The 17905-nt window shown below is 45.7% G+C and overlaps 1 protein-coding gene across 3 annotated transcripts in view; it reads left to right on the top strand.

Annotated features, from left to right (window-relative positions):
• Nucleotides 1–271: 271 nt before the first annotated feature.
• Nucleotides 272–17905, top strand: part of CABP1 (calcium binding protein 1) — a 20923-nt gene continuing 3289 nt past the window's right edge. Inside the window, exons 1-6 of one of the 3 annotated variants that reach the window (XM_042015078.1) lie at nucleotides 272–429; nucleotides 6966–7210; nucleotides 11814–11990; nucleotides 15590–15620; nucleotides 16295–16438; nucleotides 17700–17809. In XM_042015078.1, the coding sequence (XP_041871012.1) occupies nucleotides 7166–7210; nucleotides 11814–11990; nucleotides 15590–15620; nucleotides 16295–16438; nucleotides 17700–17809 (507 nt within the window). In that variant the 5' untranslated portion in view covers nucleotides 272–429; nucleotides 6966–7165. Of the gene's footprint in view, nucleotides 430–5884; nucleotides 7211–11813; nucleotides 11991–14602; nucleotides 14852–15589; nucleotides 15621–16294; nucleotides 16439–17699; nucleotides 17810–17905 lie in introns of those variants that run through there. The other 2 variants (XM_042015080.1, XM_042015079.1) reach the window with 2 other exon arrangements.

Raw genomic sequence — 17905 nt, 5'->3', positions numbered from 1 at the left:
TCCGCGCCCGGCGGAGCCACCTTGGCACGGACCCGCCGCGCTCTGGGCTCCCGGGGCATGCCCTGTCCCTGGGCCGCCCAGTGAGTGTGTCAGACCCGAGGTGAGCCCCGCTGTTGCCGTGATGTAGTCGAGACCCGCTCCCAGCTGCGTATTCACAGGAGTCCGGGTACCTGCGTGGGGCCCGTACAGCCTCTGTGCTTCCATCCCTGCATGAGTTGCCGCAGCCCATGTCCATGCATGTAGATTGACGTAAAAAGCCTTCATATACATGTCTTGTCTATGTATACACAGCCTGCTCGTGCAGCGTCTGCTAAATCTTCTGTGTGGCTACACAACCACCTCTGTACACGCTTATGCATTCCTGTGCTTAAAGCATCAGTCGGCGTTTGCGTACACACCTGCCTGCTGACATCCGCCACACCTTCCAAGGTACGTCTCATGTTTTTATATGTAACGAACTCAGACACAGAGAAACATTGTTCCACTTGAGCATATCCACTCAGTTCCCTCCTTGCTCAGCTTGGAGAAAAGTTTATCACGTTTATTGCTTGTAAAGAGCTTGAGGGATGTGAGCCAGACACGCAGAATCACTAAGGGGCAATGGATAAGCCTCCTGCCTGCAGTGGGTCTGCCAGCAAACATTAATCTTTGTCAGTGATTTACTTTTTAAACAAATCTGTTTTAAAAGACTGTAGAAAGACATCAAAATAAAACCAAGCTAAAAGAACATTCATTAAATATTCTATTCATGAAATACACAGCAGTATGATCTAATGCACTGAAATACACAAACCTGGTTAGATTCAGCTTATCTTTGGCGAGAAAAAAAACCTTTCAGTTATAAATTAATCATCATTTATAGAAGTCCACTGTCCATTTTGTTAAGCTTTACCACCTTGATTTTTTTTTTATGCAATCCTGGGTTTCAACACAATATCAGGGAAGTTTAGCTTTAGATGTAGTGGCTAGGCTGCATGCTGTCATCTGAATTAGCTGTGGTACTTTGTAGCATTCCAGCTTCAGTAACTGTTTTTCCCTGATGAGTCCATGAGTGGTATTGATTTCCAATAACAAGCAGCTATATGGTGTACATTCAATAAAAGATGCTTAGCTAACTTTGGGCTCCCTTTCAATAATCCTCTGACATTCCTGTTACCTTAGAGAGCAGCAGCAGAGCCCACAAACCTGAGTAATCCTCAAATTTCAATCAAATGCCCCACTTAAAAATAAAGAGAAAGAACTGTCCTAGCTATGGTCATATTTAGATTTTTAGTAGCTTTCTGCGCCAGCATAAGACCATGAACTCAATACTATCCATGAATGAAGACATGAGCAATATTCTAATATTTCTTCCACCCATTCCTTCCCTAGAGTACTTTGCATCTTGCAACCATCTTTGGAAAGAATACACAGCATTGTTTCATCCCACGCAGAAAAAAAATACCTTCTCTGCTCTTGGAAGGACACAGGCAACTGTGTAACGTTGTGAAGCATCATGTCACAACAGCTGAAGGCAGGAAGTAGTAAAAACACCAGCAACCCCACTGTATTCTGCTGAAATAAGACACAAAGGGTTTAGAAACTTTGGGACCAGCTGTATTGAGATATAGCCAGAGACCTGGGATACACAGTTTGGCCCTTTTAAAGGTGCCATCAGATCCTTACTCAAATTAGAAGTGAGGCAGATGTCTGTTTTATGGTGGCAAAGCTCATGTAGTGCTGCAGGGTTGGTTCGGAGTATTTGGTTGATATTGGTTTCCAGGTCTCTGCTCATCTGATGATCAGCCACGTTTTCAGTAGCACCTCAGTGTGCCAGCCAAACAGTGACCCCCTGTCCCTCTTATTTCCAAAGAGATAGGGAGCCAGGCATATTCTGGAGCAAAGAGAAGGGATCACATAAGGTTTATTTTAAACAACCTCTGTGCCCCATATACATGACGAATCCTCTCAGCAGCTTCTGAGCAGTCAAGTTTGTACTTGTCTTTTTGTAGCCCATTGATGGTCTTTAGAATCATCATCAGCAAATATCCACAGTACATTGTGCTCTGGCCAACACATCTCCTGCGTAGGAACTTGGAAGTTGGGCTAATGCAAAATACTTGGATCAGATCTGCAGGGAAGGTGTCAAGAGAAGGCACATTCCCATCTATTTTCATCTAATGCAAAATGAAGCCAGCTATTTACAGCCAGAGCTGTTCTAAACAGAAGTTGACAGGCAGTCCAGGCTTTGTTACCTTGAGAGGGATAGAAAATATCCTTGGTCTTTTTAATAAACATTGTATTGTTTGTGATTGATTATGATCCAGTTGCTCTAATGGAAGAGAATATTATTCACAGCATGAGTCAGCAACACTTTCTTCCTGGAACAGTTGGCAGCAAAGAAAGTTCCCAAACTCTCTGCAGAAATATTCCTCTCCCTAGATGAGAATCTGGACTGCATCCACCAATACCTGCTGGTGCCTCCCCTTGAGATGGACATGTACTTGTCTGACTGGCATATGGAACTATCCAAGGTTCATTTGAGGTTAGAAGACACAACTCAATGTGCAGCAAAAGCACTTGGGAGCTGATGCAGAAGAAGAAAGGGAAATCAGTCGCAGAAGTTCAGAGTGCCAGTGCATGTTCCAGTGGTTGGGAGCTTCAAAATGAGGTCCTTGACAGCACTGGCAACAGGAGGATGTTACCTAATCCAAATGCTTAGGCTCATCTGAGGTCATTCAGCAAACAAGATAGTTTCTTATAGAACTATCTGTTTCCTTTAAAATATAGATCTATAGGCACCAGATAAAGGGTGATTGGAAGCAGATTTGAAAGCTACTAATCCATATATGCACTCTCCACTCTGGGATAGGAAAAAGTACAACAAGAATTCCTGCCTTGTTAGGATAAATCAAGTAAGATGGTGTATTTTAAAATACTAAATGTTTGAAGCAATTAACGGGCTCTTAGTAGAACTATGGACTTCAGTGAAAAGATGCTAGGAAAGAGTTTTCCCTGCTTTACTATACACTACCCACTACCTACTGACATTGCAGTCTTTATGTTGTGTTGAGAACAATGATGTAATGTTCCAGCATGTGAAGGACTGTGCACTGAAACAGGCCTAGCATCTGAACAGTCCCTGTACAAATCTGTACTTCCACTGAAAATTTTTGCCAAGCAAAGCTACAGTTTGATAAGCAATCACATGTTTTGGACTGATTTTGGTCTTTCTGTTGTGTCTGTTGGATATTTGCTGCCATTGGATAAAGTTTCCAGCAGCTGCCAAGCGATTAGCTATGATGGGTTCCAACATTTTCCTATGAAATGAGCGTTTCTGCTAAAGGTGCTAACCCAAAGCACAACACTGCTGCTTTTTAAAGTATCCAGACATATTAAACCACCTAAATCATTCCTTGTTCAATGCCAAGTCACCCAGCCTTCTCCCTCCCCTGTGCTCAGGCCAGTCAGTGTGCCAAATGCTTCTTTCCCGTGAGCTGAGACCTTGCTCTGTGCCAAGCTACGTCTCCTGAGGTTTTTGCTCTCCACCTTGGACCTCAGGAGAAAGGGAGGGTGCATGAACAGCATCAAGACTCACATTTCACAAAGTTCCTACAGATTTTTAGAACGCTTACAACAGAGACACAGACCTTAAAAGAACAGTGTGATTGCCACAAAGAACAGTGTGGGAAAACCAGTATACATGCATGTGCAGCCCTCCCACATGCATACTGACTACCCCAGATATAGGCATACCCACAGATCAGCACCTACACAGAAATGTTTCTGACACACTTATTCTCAGCATCCTGTTCTCTTACAGCAGCCTCAGTTGGAGGAAGGGAGAAAATGTGTTCCTTCTAACCTAATCTTCTAATGACCTTTCTGCCAGCTCCACTTTCCTGCCTATCTCTAAGCTGCCTGTGGTGGTGATGGGAACAAGATCCCACTGTAGAGAGATTTTCCTCCTCAGGGCTCAGCAGGGGCTGTCTGCTAGATTGTGGTGTCCTGCCCAGTTGCTCTTAAGAGAGTCAGGGTAAATAAGGGGATTAAAAAGTTGTTTATGATCGCATCTCTTGGGGCCTTGCAGCTCCACTAGAGTTCTTACAGAACTCGAAGGGTTGTAACTGTGCTGGAAACCTGGTGCAAATGGGCTCCCATTCCCTCTTCCCATCCTGGATTGCAAACTCCCAGCCAAGCCTGGCAGCAGGTCTCAGCCCTCTCACTCTGCCCTGCACGTTTCCTACAACTGCCTGTAACTGCAGGGAAGAAAAGCTGGAGAGTAGGCAAACACAGTGATGTACCACAGTGGCTGGCTCTGAATGCTCTGCTGCAAGCTGGTATTTAGAGGGTGACCATCTTGTTGAGAGGCTTTTCAAGCTCAGTAAGACACACTCCACAGCTGTATTCCAAAGCTGTCCCACAGCAGTCTGGGAACTGTGATGGATTTTTCTGGCAGGAGATGTCTGACTCCCTTTCTTTCCCTCCCTCTCTCTGGGACAGTGTGGGGGATGGGCACTTCTCAATTGCAGGGCTGGCCTCCGTGCTTCCTGTCAGGGAGAGATTCATTAGCAGCAGAAAGGCAATTCTCTCTCCTCTCTACTCTGGAATTGAAGTCGTTTGTCTCTGGAAGGAGCCCAGGCGCCTCACTCGCTGTGTGGCAGCTTCTGCTCAAGGGAGACAAGCACTTTTTCAATAAACAAGGAGCCTGGGGAATGGCTCTAGCTGACAGAGGACATTATTAATGACTGGCACTTTGTCAGAGGATCAGCCTCCCATTAGCTGCTTTAAGAGGGGAAGGAGAAAGAAGGCTAAAGATGGGAAGCCTGAGAGCAGCTGGGAGTTTCAGCATCTTCCTGTGAAGTCCCCCACTGCAAGGCCCAGGGATGGCACAGTCCCCAGAGAGTGACTATTTTTCCTCAGCATCTCCTGTGACAGTGGGAGACAGGCCCAACTCAGGAAGAGTTTAGCTTTCCAGCCTAGTGTGGGTAGGCTCTGCTGTGGAGGTCTTCCCTCCTGTCCCCCTCTCAGTCAACCGTGGGTACAAGGGGCAGACAAGGAGTGTCTTCCAGCATCTGTTGCTGCATCTTCTTGTTTTGAAGAGCCTGTGGACCTTTGTGCAGCTCCTACCCAGATCATTCAATGAAGAAGTCATTGAGGGAATCTGAGAGGAGGCTGTTCCACTGCCTTCACTCTTGGGAAGCCGTTAGTACAAAGAAGAGCAAGAAACACCATCCCCTATGGCCATGCACTTCTGTCTGTGACTGGAACTGGAGAAGCTGTGGACTTTTGTCATACTTGGACTCCTAAACTCATCTCCTTAGGTGGAAGATGCCTCTAAACTCTAAAGCAACTGTTGAGTCACTGTAGAATCATACTTAATTTGCCACAGCACCATCAGGGAGGAAGGAGAAATCCCGCTTTGTTGTGATATTGCCAGTTCATCCTTCTCTGTCCTACAGCCCTAGAGCTGCTATGAGAGTGAGTCCTGGGCTCTGTCACAAAAAGTATGTGGTGCAAGTACTCAGCCCATGGCGTAGGTCTTTGTAGAAGCTTTCGTTTGGAACCACACTTGCAAACAAAGATGTGAAATCTTTCAGCTGAACACCTGAGTGTCCAACCAGCCTGCTGCATAACAGGGTGTAAGATTCAAGAGGACACTGTCTCAAGCTGCATCAAGGAAGGTACAGGTTGGATATTAGGAAAAAGTTTTTCACGGAAAGAATAATAAAGTACTGGAATGGTCTGCCCAGGGAGGTGGTAGAATCACCATCTCTGGATGTGTTTAAAAAAAGACTGGACATGGCACGTGGTGCCATAGTCTAGTTAAGGTGTTAGGGCATGGGTTGGACTCAATGATCTTGAAGGTCTCTTCCAACCTCATTATTCTGTGATTCTGTGAAGATCAATGTCATCCCTGTCTCCACAGTATTTGAAGGAGTTAGCTCTTCATACTTCTCATCACTGTGGAGCTGCAGCTGTGGTGCCTTCATAGCTAAAGGTGCATTCACCATCCTGCTCAGATCCTGAGTGTGATGATGTGTTTTTTATGCAAGTTAAATTTCTTTTCAGACTGAATGCTCTTATGCTCAGCCTGAGATCAGGAGAAAATATATTGGGGACTCACCCCTTTTCTTTCAGAGATTATTCTATGCTACAGGCATAAAGTCCAAAGTTTAGAGCCGGCTCTAGGTTCAAGTGCCTCTTATTTGTTCCAGGACTTGGGCTCTTGCAATGGATGGATCTGATGTCAAAATTCTTTGATTCACATTATCTAACCTGGAACTGTTTAGATTTAGGATTCAGGTGTGAGCCCATCATTGGCAGACTTGTGCAGGTTAAACGGCCAATTGATTTTTACTTGCAGAAAGCTGGAAAAACTTTACTGCAAGACTGGCTCAAGGTCTCTCCCTTGTGGTTAAATATTACTGTCCTGGGGCTGAGAGTGTTGTAGGGTCCTAGGACTGCTGTCTCCAGGCTTGCTTCCACCGTGACAGGAAAAAAATCAGACACTTCTAGGTCTGCTGGTATTTATAAGCTGAAACAGGTCCCACCCAGATAAATGGTCCATTTCTGCTCTGAAACGAGCCGTGGTCTGCTCCAAGCCCCTAAGTGGATTGCCTTCTGGCCAGCCTAGCGCTGTGGTGATTGAAAAGCTGAGAGGAGTTAGAAAGGGGGTGGGTAGGGATGCAGTGTTCAGAGGCTGTGTGGACCGAAACTAGCTAGATTCACTGAACTCATCACTGAAATCACTTCTTGCATCGCCTCTCTGTTTTAATTCTCCCTGAAACAGCTCTCTCCTATGAGTGAAACAATCTTGCCTGCAGATTGAGGGGGGTGGGAGGGATTTGAACATTAATCTGATGTAGATTATACACCCGCCTCCCTCTCTCCCCCCTTCTCACTCACTCTCTCTCTCCCTCTCTCTCCTTCTCTTTCTGTCTGTTTCTCTCCCCTCCCTCTCCTTCCTGCTTCATCTCTTCAAGTGAACATAAAGTAAAATACGGAGAGAGAGAGGCAGAGAGAGAAAAAGCTCCCTGAAGAGGGAAAGCCCCAGCAGCCAGTAGCTGTTTGGATTTGCCTGGTACTGCCTTTCTTGCTTTGCTCCCAAGGAATACCTTTAATGGGATCAATTGCTTCAGTTCCTTTATAACCAAGTCCACCGGAAAGGCAGCCTCAACATATTATGGGCAACTGTGTGAAGTCTCCACTGAGAAACCTCTCTAAAAAGGTATGTTCCCTGAATCAAAGTGCGCTGTGCATTTCCACTCCTGCTTCTGTGGATGGGTGACATTGTGGGCAGATGAGAATGGGAGATGGGCGAAACACAGAGATGAGTATGAAGGGTTCAGCTCTCTCCACCAGACTTTTTCTGTAAGAGCTGCACACAAAAGTGCAGCCAGTAGAGGCCAGGATGCTGAGAGCCATAATGTGTGTAAATGAATGTGTGTGTAGGCTTGTGTCCTGCTCGATGTGTGTGTACAGCTCTCCTCTGGGTATGTGCAACTATGTGCTTATTGATGTGCACAGTGGGCTGGCACACTCCTGCCAGGGCGTGTGTACTTGATGTGCGTGTGTACGTGTGAGTTTGTGCGTGTGCACGTGCTTCAGTTGAGAGTTACCTACATGAGTAATCACATCTGTCAAGGGTGTAGGGACATATATCCACGTAGGTGTGAAGGGTCATGTGTCTGTTCGTGTTGCCATTGCTGTAGAAGAGTATGCACACCTATCGGCCCATCTGATAAGGATACATGTGTGTCCTTACCTCTTTACGTCTCTACACAGGCATCTCAAGCAACTGAGTGGGTTTGCTGTGAGTGCAGAAATGGGGAATTTCTGTGTATCACACACATACCTTTGCTTGCATGGTGCTGGGAGTGTGCTCACCTGCTAGTGCATGTCCTCACAGAAGTCTGTGTGTAGACATGCACATGTTTTTATGTCTCTCCATCCTTGCATATGCACACAATTAGTTTTGTTGGTATGTGTTTGGGTACAGAAGCATGTTTTTCTCTCTGCTGTGTTTGTCCATGTGTCTGGTTTTGAGTGGATACACTGGGCCCTGGCTGTGTGTTCGTGCATCATGTTGCACGTCACCATGGCCATGCTTGGGCCCAGCTGGACTTCATCTGTGAGCTGCCACGTGTATCTGTTAGGCTTCAGCCCAAAGTCTGCTCTGTGCTGAGGTTTTACAGTGGTCCTGGGACAAATTAGATTCAGGAATAATTCTGCTGTTATGGACTGGGTCGAAATGGGAATGACATGCACCAGAAACATTTTCTGTTTGACTGAGGAAAATCTTACAGCACTGTGTACCTGTCAGCCACATGGTTCTCACTTGGCATTGCTGAAAATCTAATAGCTCAGCAAAAAACTATGCAGTTCACTCTCCATAAATGATAAAGTTATGCTGATCATCCAAAGTATTGCAATGAGATGCTGCCTCTGTGGAGACCTTGACAACAGTGAAATGCCACTGCCATCAAGATGCTCCATCCAGGAGACCTTGCTGCCTGGGAAAGCTCCTCTGGGAGGGAGCTGTCTGGGAGAGGCTCTCCATCACAGAGTGCTTCTTTTGGTTGGATGTTGGCCTCTTCTGTGTAGAAACACAATTTGCTTGTTGTTTTTGCTGCTGTAAACAAAGCTGGTAATGGCACAGTGCTGCTGTGGGGCAGCTGGGATACTTGATGAGGGAAGCAGTTAGGCAGTGCTGAGACCAGTCCCTAGGTCAGGGTGACCTGCAGGGAGATGTAGAAGTAACTGAGGTTCACCCAAATGTTGCACATACGAAAAACCAACTTGGTTTCTTGTAGCTCGTCTCCAACTTGGAATAAAAGGAGTTGGCTGCAGCTGTGCAAGGGGATTGCAATCAAAGTCTGACATGTAGCCAGGCTGCTTGAATCAAAATGAATTAAAAAACCTGTAAATTCTGTGTCCTCAGTCTTTTAGGTAATTTATGCTTTCTTTCCTAAAAGCTGCTTTGAATAACTCACTTTGTGCCTAGTTAAAGGACCTGGGATGTCAGGACTGAAGAGAAAAAGTTGCAAAGCTGAATTAGAGAATTTCTCAGACATCACTCTAGTGAGCTATGAAATAAGGCCTCGCACACTCATCCTGACAGGTCCTGGTGCTCTGCCATTCTTTTGATCGCAACACACGTGATTATAGTGGAGACTTTGCAGATCAGTCTTAACATTGCACAACTTCACTTGGTTGTTATATGATCCCAGTTGTTTTTCTCAGATTTTACCTTGAGCAAACTCATTTTGCTGAAATGTTAAAGAGGAGGGACTGCAGACAGCGTGTGTGGAAGCTGCTCTTGGGTGACAGTCTGAACTCTTGAGTACATGATGTCAACCCAAAATTTGGGATTCACTCCCAGGCACCAGCTGACTTGGTCTGGGTCTGGCTGACACCAGGGTACCTTGCTTGTTCAGGCTTTGACTCCATGTCTGTTGTTGGTAGCTTCAGTTTCCTATTGTCACAGTGTCCCCCCAGTGATTGTGAAAGCCATCCTGGCTGCTTTTCCCTCCAAGAAATACTGCAGTTGGGATGGAGGCCCCTCTTGGCTTGCTGTTCTGCAAAGTCCCTCTGACACTCAGGCAGGAAAATGAAGTGAATCCTGGTGTGCTTCTGCTATGCAGAAATTAAAAGTCCCTCACTTCACCATACCTCTCCATTTTGTCCATCTCTAGATCAACCAGGTCTCTTCTCACTCCATAATCTGCTGGTCTGACACAGCCAAGGGCCAGACTTGGCCAGGAAGGTTAGTGGTCCTTCGCTCAGGGAAGGGACTGGGAAAGCCTGATCTCTCCAGTCCTATGCTTCCATTTTCTTTGTCATGCACACTGCTGTTTCCCGTGTAATGGGTGGCTGATGTTTCTTTGCCCCGTACGAATATCACAGCTCCCTTCCCCGCTCTTCTGGGATATAGAAGGAACATGGTAAAGGGAACTTGAGTGGATATTTGCAGGAGAACTTGTGAGACTCCTGGCAGAGGGAACATTGAATGCCATAAATCCTGTCTGCAAGGGCAGGGCAGGGCAGGGAGCCCCACTGAACTGTTCACCATGGTGTTTTGGCACTGCAGCAGTTTGACTGGTCACAATCCTCAGTGGCTCTTGGCAACTGTTTTGTCAAACTGGCAACCTCTATCGAGACAGAAAAATACTTGGATGACTATTATGAGGTACTGCTGAATAGCTTGGTAATAAACTATTGACTGGAAGTGTCAGAAAACAAACATTTGGGGCTGTGGGGCTTTGCATCCTTCACATGGCTTCACTGGAATTAAACACAGAACCAATGTGGGCTATTTAAGTGATTCATATTATTTGGTATATTAAACTGAAAAATGTGCCAGGAAATAAAGCTGATAATTTTGAAAATACATTGCACTGATGTCACAAAGCTCTGTAGTTCAACACAGATGCCTTGACATTTAGCTGAGTTAGTAATATGCCATTTGTGGATGGATGCTTATCTTTCAGTTTAAGGACAAGTATCCTATGTGTCAGAACTAATCAGAGACAGATTCCTTTCTCATCCATGACTGCAACAAAAATGCTTTTCTGCTTCATCATTTTCTTTCCTCATGGCTTGCTTTTTGAGTTATTTTTGTTTTGATGCTTAATATTCACATGACATTATACATGAGCAGATTGGTGTAAGACTGTGTACAAAAAGGCAAATTACAAACCATGCATGCAGTGTAATAGCACATGGCGGACACAGAGAGTAGATACAATAGTCGTAGACACATGTGAATGGGGGGTGTTTATGTCTGGTCTTTTAGCCTGAAAATGTACCTCAGGATTTAATGAAAGGGTTAATAGAGACAATGACAATTGACAGAGCTTCTCTGATCACCAGTGAGAACACTGGCTGTAGAAGTAGAATCATTCCTGAAGAGGAGTCTGATGTATGATTAATGTTTATTCTGTAAAACCAAGGGTCCTGTGGGTTGTGTTGGCTTTTTATAGCTGCATGGGAATATCAGGATAAGAGTTTTTTTGCAGAGCCAGGGAAATGCATTTCTATAAAAGGAAAGCAGTGCCTTCTTATAAAATCCAATGCTGGATTCTCTTCTGGAGCCTTAGCTTAGCAGGACATGTGCACTCAGGAAAATGTGCAAATGCAAACACACAAAAATTTTGTGCCCATGCCTGATCTCCACTTTGGGACTGTCAGTGATTAGAAGAGGCCAGGGCAGTAAGTGCCTCAAACCCTGAGGATGTAACTAATTAGTAGCTGCACAAGCAGCGTGAGCCTGCAGTTGGCAGAGCCACCTGATGCTGTAAATGGTCTTCTGATAATGTGATAAAGTGTGTGATGCTGTGTTGCTGAAATGTAATGTGGAGCCTGTGCAGTGGCTTTGTGCAGGCCCTGCCTGGTCTCCTGGGGATGCCCTGGCCAACACGACTCTGCCGGCAGGTTTGCCTGGAGTACGGGCTGGCACACGTACTGTTAAATTGGGATGTGCTTGTCCTTTGCAGCTCATTCAAGGCGGTGTTAACTCTGGGGCTGATTGTGGGAGTGTGGCGCTTTGGGCTGTGTCTGGGTAGATGTGAGCAGTGCTGAGAGTTTGATGTAATTTCAAGGTGAAATTCTTGTGCTTGGTTGTTCTTCTATCAGCTTTTGAAAGTGAACTCCTGGACTTACTGCTTTTGTACAAATCCTAATAGGCTGGTGGGGGGGACGCTGTGTGCACCCGATGAAAGAAATTTAGCAATTACGTCTCTGCGAGGCGGTTCAGTAAAACTTCAGAGGAACAAGATGGGGAGGTAACATCCTCTGTTGTGTTGTTTGCTTGCTGCTGGTTGGCTGGGAAGATCCGCCATGATGAGAAGACGAGCTATAAAGCTGTCCAGACGAGTGAAGAGGGGTCGTCGGCTTGCGAATACCAGGGTCCGCTCATGGTGCTGGCCCAGAACTGCGCCGTCATGCACAACCTGCTGGGGCCAGCATGCATCTTCCTGAGGAAGGGCTTCGCAGAAAACAGGCAGCCTGTACGTAAGTCAAACCAAGCGGGGCGAGACACGCACAAAGCCATGTGGACGCGAGTCGGGGATGCGGAACTGCCCCCGTGCTCCGTCTGTGTGGAGCTCTGTAACTCCCAGTCCTGGGTCTCGAGCATCCCGGCTCCAGCTCCAAGTGCAAATACAACCACAGGCAAATGTCTGACCTGAAGGATGTGCAGATACCCTTGTGCCTAAACACCAAGAAAGGAGGATTCTAAAATTGCAGCTATGGAAGATAGATCCAAGCCTACACTCAAGTAGCCATAATCATATGGGCTCAGGAAAAGGTTTTAGGACTTCAGGACTTGAATAATCATAGTGACTCAGGAAGAGTCCAGTGCTCAAAGCTGTTATTCTAGCAAGACATCCACCTCTCCTTCCCAGAGGCTCAGATTAGCATTTAAGGCCTAAATAGCCAGTCAAATGCAAATCAGGGCATCTGTATTGGGAACAAGCCGTCCATATTTGATACTGTTCCTATCAGTTCACAGTGAGCACACTAGTACCAGCAGAAATAAGCAGACAGCTGCCTCCTCACAGATACCCAAACACAATCTCTTGTGCACTGACATACCCAGCCTGACACTGCAACAATCCCAGCCAGTTAAACCAAGGAACATCAGGCTGTCCTCATATTTGCAAATAGTGCCAGGCTACCAAATGCTATTACCCTCCCACACAGAGAGAGAGAAATAGCAAAACCATATTTATTTATTCAGTCACACCTATTGTAACTATGTGTTCATATGCATCCAATGTATGCATTTATATACAAACAATACAAATATGTGCTTCTATGTATGCACCCCAGTATTGTGTCTTTACAAGAACTAAAACATATTTTTGCCCCCAAACATTCTACTCCTACAATATCATTAATTTAAAGACAAACAGAAATGTATTATTAACACACCTTTTATGGATATGTATGAGTGAATACGTGCATTGTCACATATTTACCCAGTGCCTTCCATGTTCGTGTGGTCAAACAAAGCTCACTGCAATTACCTCGGAATCAGAGCTTTATTGCCTCTGTAAGAAGCCTCTGTTTTACTTGTGTGTTGGTATGTTAATCTACAGCCACAGGAGACAAGTAGGTCTTTATTTCTGAAACTTCTCCTTCAACCAACAACTCAAAAAAGAGTCATTATGTGTCATTATTGATCAGAGGGCTTTTTTTTTGTTCTTCCTAACCTTCAGCCACTAAGCGATCACACAGTCCCTGTGCCAGGTCACTAAAACATGAAACACACTCTCACACAAGCATACTTGCTGACCTGCACAGAGCCGCCTGTCACAGGAGATAGGTCCAGCTCCCTAGTGGACAGCTGGACAAGTGTCCATCCTGCTTAGGCCATGGAAGCTCACTGTACCCTAAGAGATCTCCAAAATAGGATTAATGATGTTTCTAAGTACCCTGATGTAGAATAAGTGCATCTAATAAACAGCTTTACTTTTATTGACTCTCTAGGCCGACAGGATTTATTGTGCGTAGAACAGAAATAAATGAGGGTAAGACCCTTAAGTATAATGGACTCTCTGGGGGTCACCTCTGCTCATATCTAGATCTAAACTCTTGGAATAGTTTTATTGCTCTTCCCATATGCTCTCCAAAAGCTTTAGAGTGATTCAGCCCATTTTATCCCAAGCAATTTTATTCCTTAATAATTTTAGGGGATCTTCTTTCAAATTTAAAACAAAAAACCTCTTCATGATGTTAGTTATCACTCGAGTCAGATTTTTCGAGGGACATAAACCCTCCCCCTCCTTCTGCATTTGCAGTCTGTGGCTCTCTGATGGCAGAATCTTTATGTGCAAAAATCTGCTCAGAATCCTGCAAATGCAAATACTTTGGTGTGCCGGTGCTGAAGCCCCCAAATCTGACAAGTGTCACTGATGTCAGTTGGAACATGGTCTTCAGTGAGGGGGGAGGAGGAGGAGGATGGTCTTGTGAGGATTGTGCTGGAGGAAGGCCTGGGTCCTGCTCTGGCCACTCTCACAAGACAGTGGCTACTGTGGCAGAGTCATGGCACCCTTTGCACCGCAGCGCTGGCGCTCACAGCCCTGCACCTGCTGTGCACCCAGCCACTATCTCCAGGGATAGTCTTTGTAATCACTGGAATAAAGTGCACAAGGTGCTGGAACTTATCACAGGTGGTTTTCTTCTGTTATTTTATCTAAGGCAGGACGGCAATTATGCCTCCTGCATCCGGTCTAAGGAGTTTGAATTGTTTTATTACTTGGTGTTGATGAAAGCAGAACAAATGGGATGACATGTTTGAAAATACCAGGTCTGTGAAGGATGAAATGGCAGAGCCAGCACGCTCTGACAGTTCCATCCAGCACAGAGATGCCTCTGGGAAGGTTATGAGTGGCAAGCTGGTCATTTCTCTGGCACAGCCCACTTCTGCACAGACGTAAACCAGTGTGTGTCCTAGTTTGCTATGCACTCTGACAGCTGCCATTAGAGTTTCCAGAGGAGCCTGCAGTTAAATAGCAAAGGATCATCCTTCTCAAACTGATCAAAGGCACCATCTCCAGGGACGTGTGGTGAGGCTGGAGGACACCTGGAAGGCAAGGAGAAACTCTGCACGGTTGAGGGGAAAAGCCGAGAGTGAGACGACAAAAGGGATCGTGTTTCTGTGTTTCCAAATTCTCAGATGTTTTGGATTTGCCTGGGAGCCATGAGAGGAATTAGAAAGGGCATTTAAACCAGAAAGCAGTGCATTTCTATGCTCATCTCTTCTTCCTGGTGCAGTGTTGGAACTTTCCTATACTCTTTTATATCCTCCCCCTTCTTCCAAGAAATTCAGATTGGATGTTTGAAGTTGCAGTGTTTCCTGAACATGGTGAATCCTTGTTCTGTTTCATTTGAAGATGACCTTGATGATGTATATGTTTTGTGTCTGCCTTCATGCCTGGTTTCAAAATGTTTGTATATGGAGTTGAGACTGGGGGGAAGGGGGAAGTTTTTACCTTTTTGTGGGGACAGACTGCAGGAGATGTCACTGGGACATTGACTCATGAGAGACCTCATGGCTGTTGCCGTCCTGCCAGAAGGACAGAGATCAAGCAGTGATCGGAGCAGATGATGGTCTAGACTGCTGGTTACAAGGACTGCTTCCAGCTGTTTTGATCTGTGTGTGTCAGCAGGAGCGGCAGTAGAAATACAATCAGAGCTCTAGAGGAGATCATAACTTCTGCAGGGACAGTCTCTGCTCCAGAACTTGGTGCTGGGAAATGATGTAGGAGCTTCATGAAGGTGCCAATAGTACCATCAGTGAGGAGGCCACACATCTTGCTGTGTTGGTCCAGGTCTGTTCTGTTCAGGGACCACCCGTCATCCCTCTGTCCACGAGATGAGAGGGAGAGGGGCTTCCAGAGAAATGTGTGCAGGTTAACACTTCTCTTTGGGAAGGAAAGCTGGGAAGCCTTCCTAGGTAGATGGTATTAAACATGTCATCACCTTCTTGTTTCTTCTCTCACTTTCTGGCTTGTCCCAGAACTCTTTGTACCAACAAGTGCTATTTTGAAACTATGTTTGTGGCCAACAAATGTCTTTAACATAATATGTTCTCTTTTTGCAGGATAGAGAACTGCGTCCGGAAGAAATTGAAGGTAAAATTTGTTGCTCCTTCTGTGTCCCCTTTCTCCCTGCCCAGTGAAAACCTATTGGCTGGCCCTTCCATGTTGGCCCCCATGGGTTAAAATAATTTGGGGCAAATCAAGGGAGATGTTTACTGGAATAATTCCTGGAAACCCCAGCAAAAGAAATAATGTATAAAACTGTAAGAGTGCTCACTGTGAAGGAGTTTGCATCCATTTCAGATTCTTCAGGGTGGGAGGATAAGTAAGTAATAGGATATTGGCTGTTAGGGAACTGCTGTCCTTCCAGCCCCCACAGAAAGCGTTGTGGAACATGATACTATAATATGGTTCCAAGGAAGCTGTTTTACCTGCTAATCCCTACAGTGAGGGGTATGTAATAGAATGCAGAGGTAAAAGTTGGAAAAACTTAATAGTTGCAGTTTCTTTAGGGAGCACAGTTTGGCAATGAACAGTTTGTGATGGTTGTAGTCCAAGCAAGCTCTCTTACAAGGAATGGGTCAGCAGTGCTGCTGACAGAAGAGCTTTACTTTGCTCCAGTCATTGCCTCATGCAGGGAGACCTGGTAGGAAAATACTGAGTGTCTTAGAGAGTCTGGCTTCATAAAGTGCTGTTGATTCTGGGGAGGTTTCTTGGAAAAGGTATTTCAAGCTGTCACTGACAATATTGTTCTTCTATTCCCACAGAATTAAGAGAAGCCTTTAAGGAGTTTGATAAAGACAAGGATGGGTTTATTAACTGCAGGGACCTAGGGAACTGCATGCGGACCATGGGTTACATGCCTACTGAGATGGAGCTAATAGAGCTCTCCCAGCAGATCAACATGAACCGTGAGTAATACACACCCAGCTGTACCTGCCTGTTGCTGCTGTGCCCTGCATCATTGCCTCAGGCTCTCTTGGTATCTGACTGCCTCTTTTCCTTTGGATTTTTCCCGTGTCTTCTTTGGTTCTGATATTCACTCCTTATCATCTCTCCTGTTTGTTTGTGGTCCGTGGAAGTTGATGCCTTTGTTTTTGCTTATCAAAGGGACTGTGTGGACTGCGCTGTATATGGGAGCAGTGAGTGGAAGGGTTGTCCTTCATGCTTATGTTGTCAGGTATAAAACTGCCCTTAATGTGGGCAGTCAGACACTGGTGCACAAGTTCTGTATTGTCACATTGAAGCTGTTGTCAGATGGTGTCAGACTGAAGAGCGAGCTTGGGAAGATAGGGATGCTTTGATCAGATGGGTGATGGATGGGCTGTTGCTCTGTGGTGGTTTTTTGTGTATCTGCTGTGTGCCTGGGGATGGGCTGCAAGCGAGCTGTGCTGGCAGCATCAGATGGCAGTGTCTGCTGCAGTCATGGAAAGATGTGACAAACGCATCTGATTCACTGTAACTGTGTTTGTGGCCCTTGTCTTTCACCATCATTTTTTTGTCACCTCTCATCTGTAGCAGCGAGGGTATCACCCTCAGCCAGGCAGGGAAAAGCATATTTAGTGCATCTTATTTGTGACACAGGATTATGTTAAAAGGACAAGTTACTTGGTCAAGGGAAGGAAAACAGCTGTGACATACGCAACCAGTCACACGAAAGCAGCTGATAACCTTGGTACACGAGTGCTTGGGAATTTGAGAGTGTTGCTGACAGCTCTCAGGGCACTAACAGGTAAAAGAACTAATACAATGAATAAACAGTTGGACATGCATTAGTTGCTGTAATGGAGCAGGACTCCACCACTGCTGCAGGGCACTGCCTAGGCCATGCAGGAACATCATGCTGTGCCCTTGCCGTGCCCTTTGGCACAGGCGCAGCAGAGAGTTGCTATAAGCACTAGAACGATCAAGCCTCTAATATGTCATATGTGATACAATAAGGGTGTGACAGTCCATGGCAGGCTAGGATGGAATAGCTTGGGCTCATTCTGCCTAGCCCATAATCTGGAAAACACAGGGTAAAACTACCTCTGCTTTTCTTTTCACTGTCTCATACCTTCTGTGCTTTGCTTCTTGGAGAACCAAGTGCTCTCTGGGGCACACAGAAATGCAGAGTGCTGGTCTTGGCTTACTTACGGAGTTCTTACATACAATCTTTCATCTTGTCCAAAGTGGGCGGCCATGTGGATTTTGAAGATTTTGTTGAGCTCATGGGACCAAAACTTCTAGCAGAGACTGCAGACATGATTGGTGTAAAAGAACTCCGTGATGCCTTCAGAGAGGTGAGTGATCCCTTCTGTGTGTCCCCAGAGAGGTGAGCAACACAAGACATGATAGAGAGAAGAAGGAGAGAAGGAGGAGAGAAGGAGGAGAGGGGT

This window comes from Corvus kubaryi, unplaced genomic scaffold, assembly GCF_017639235.1.
Source record: "Corvus kubaryi isolate FWS band 111438036 unplaced genomic scaffold, C.kubaryi_AGA036_p1.0 split3-37173, whole genome shotgun sequence".
Classification (NCBI taxonomy): Eukaryota; Metazoa; Chordata; class Aves; order Passeriformes; family Corvidae; genus Corvus; species Corvus kubaryi.
Note: the sequence above shows the minus strand (reverse complement) of the source record. Positions and strands in the feature narration are given on the sequence as shown.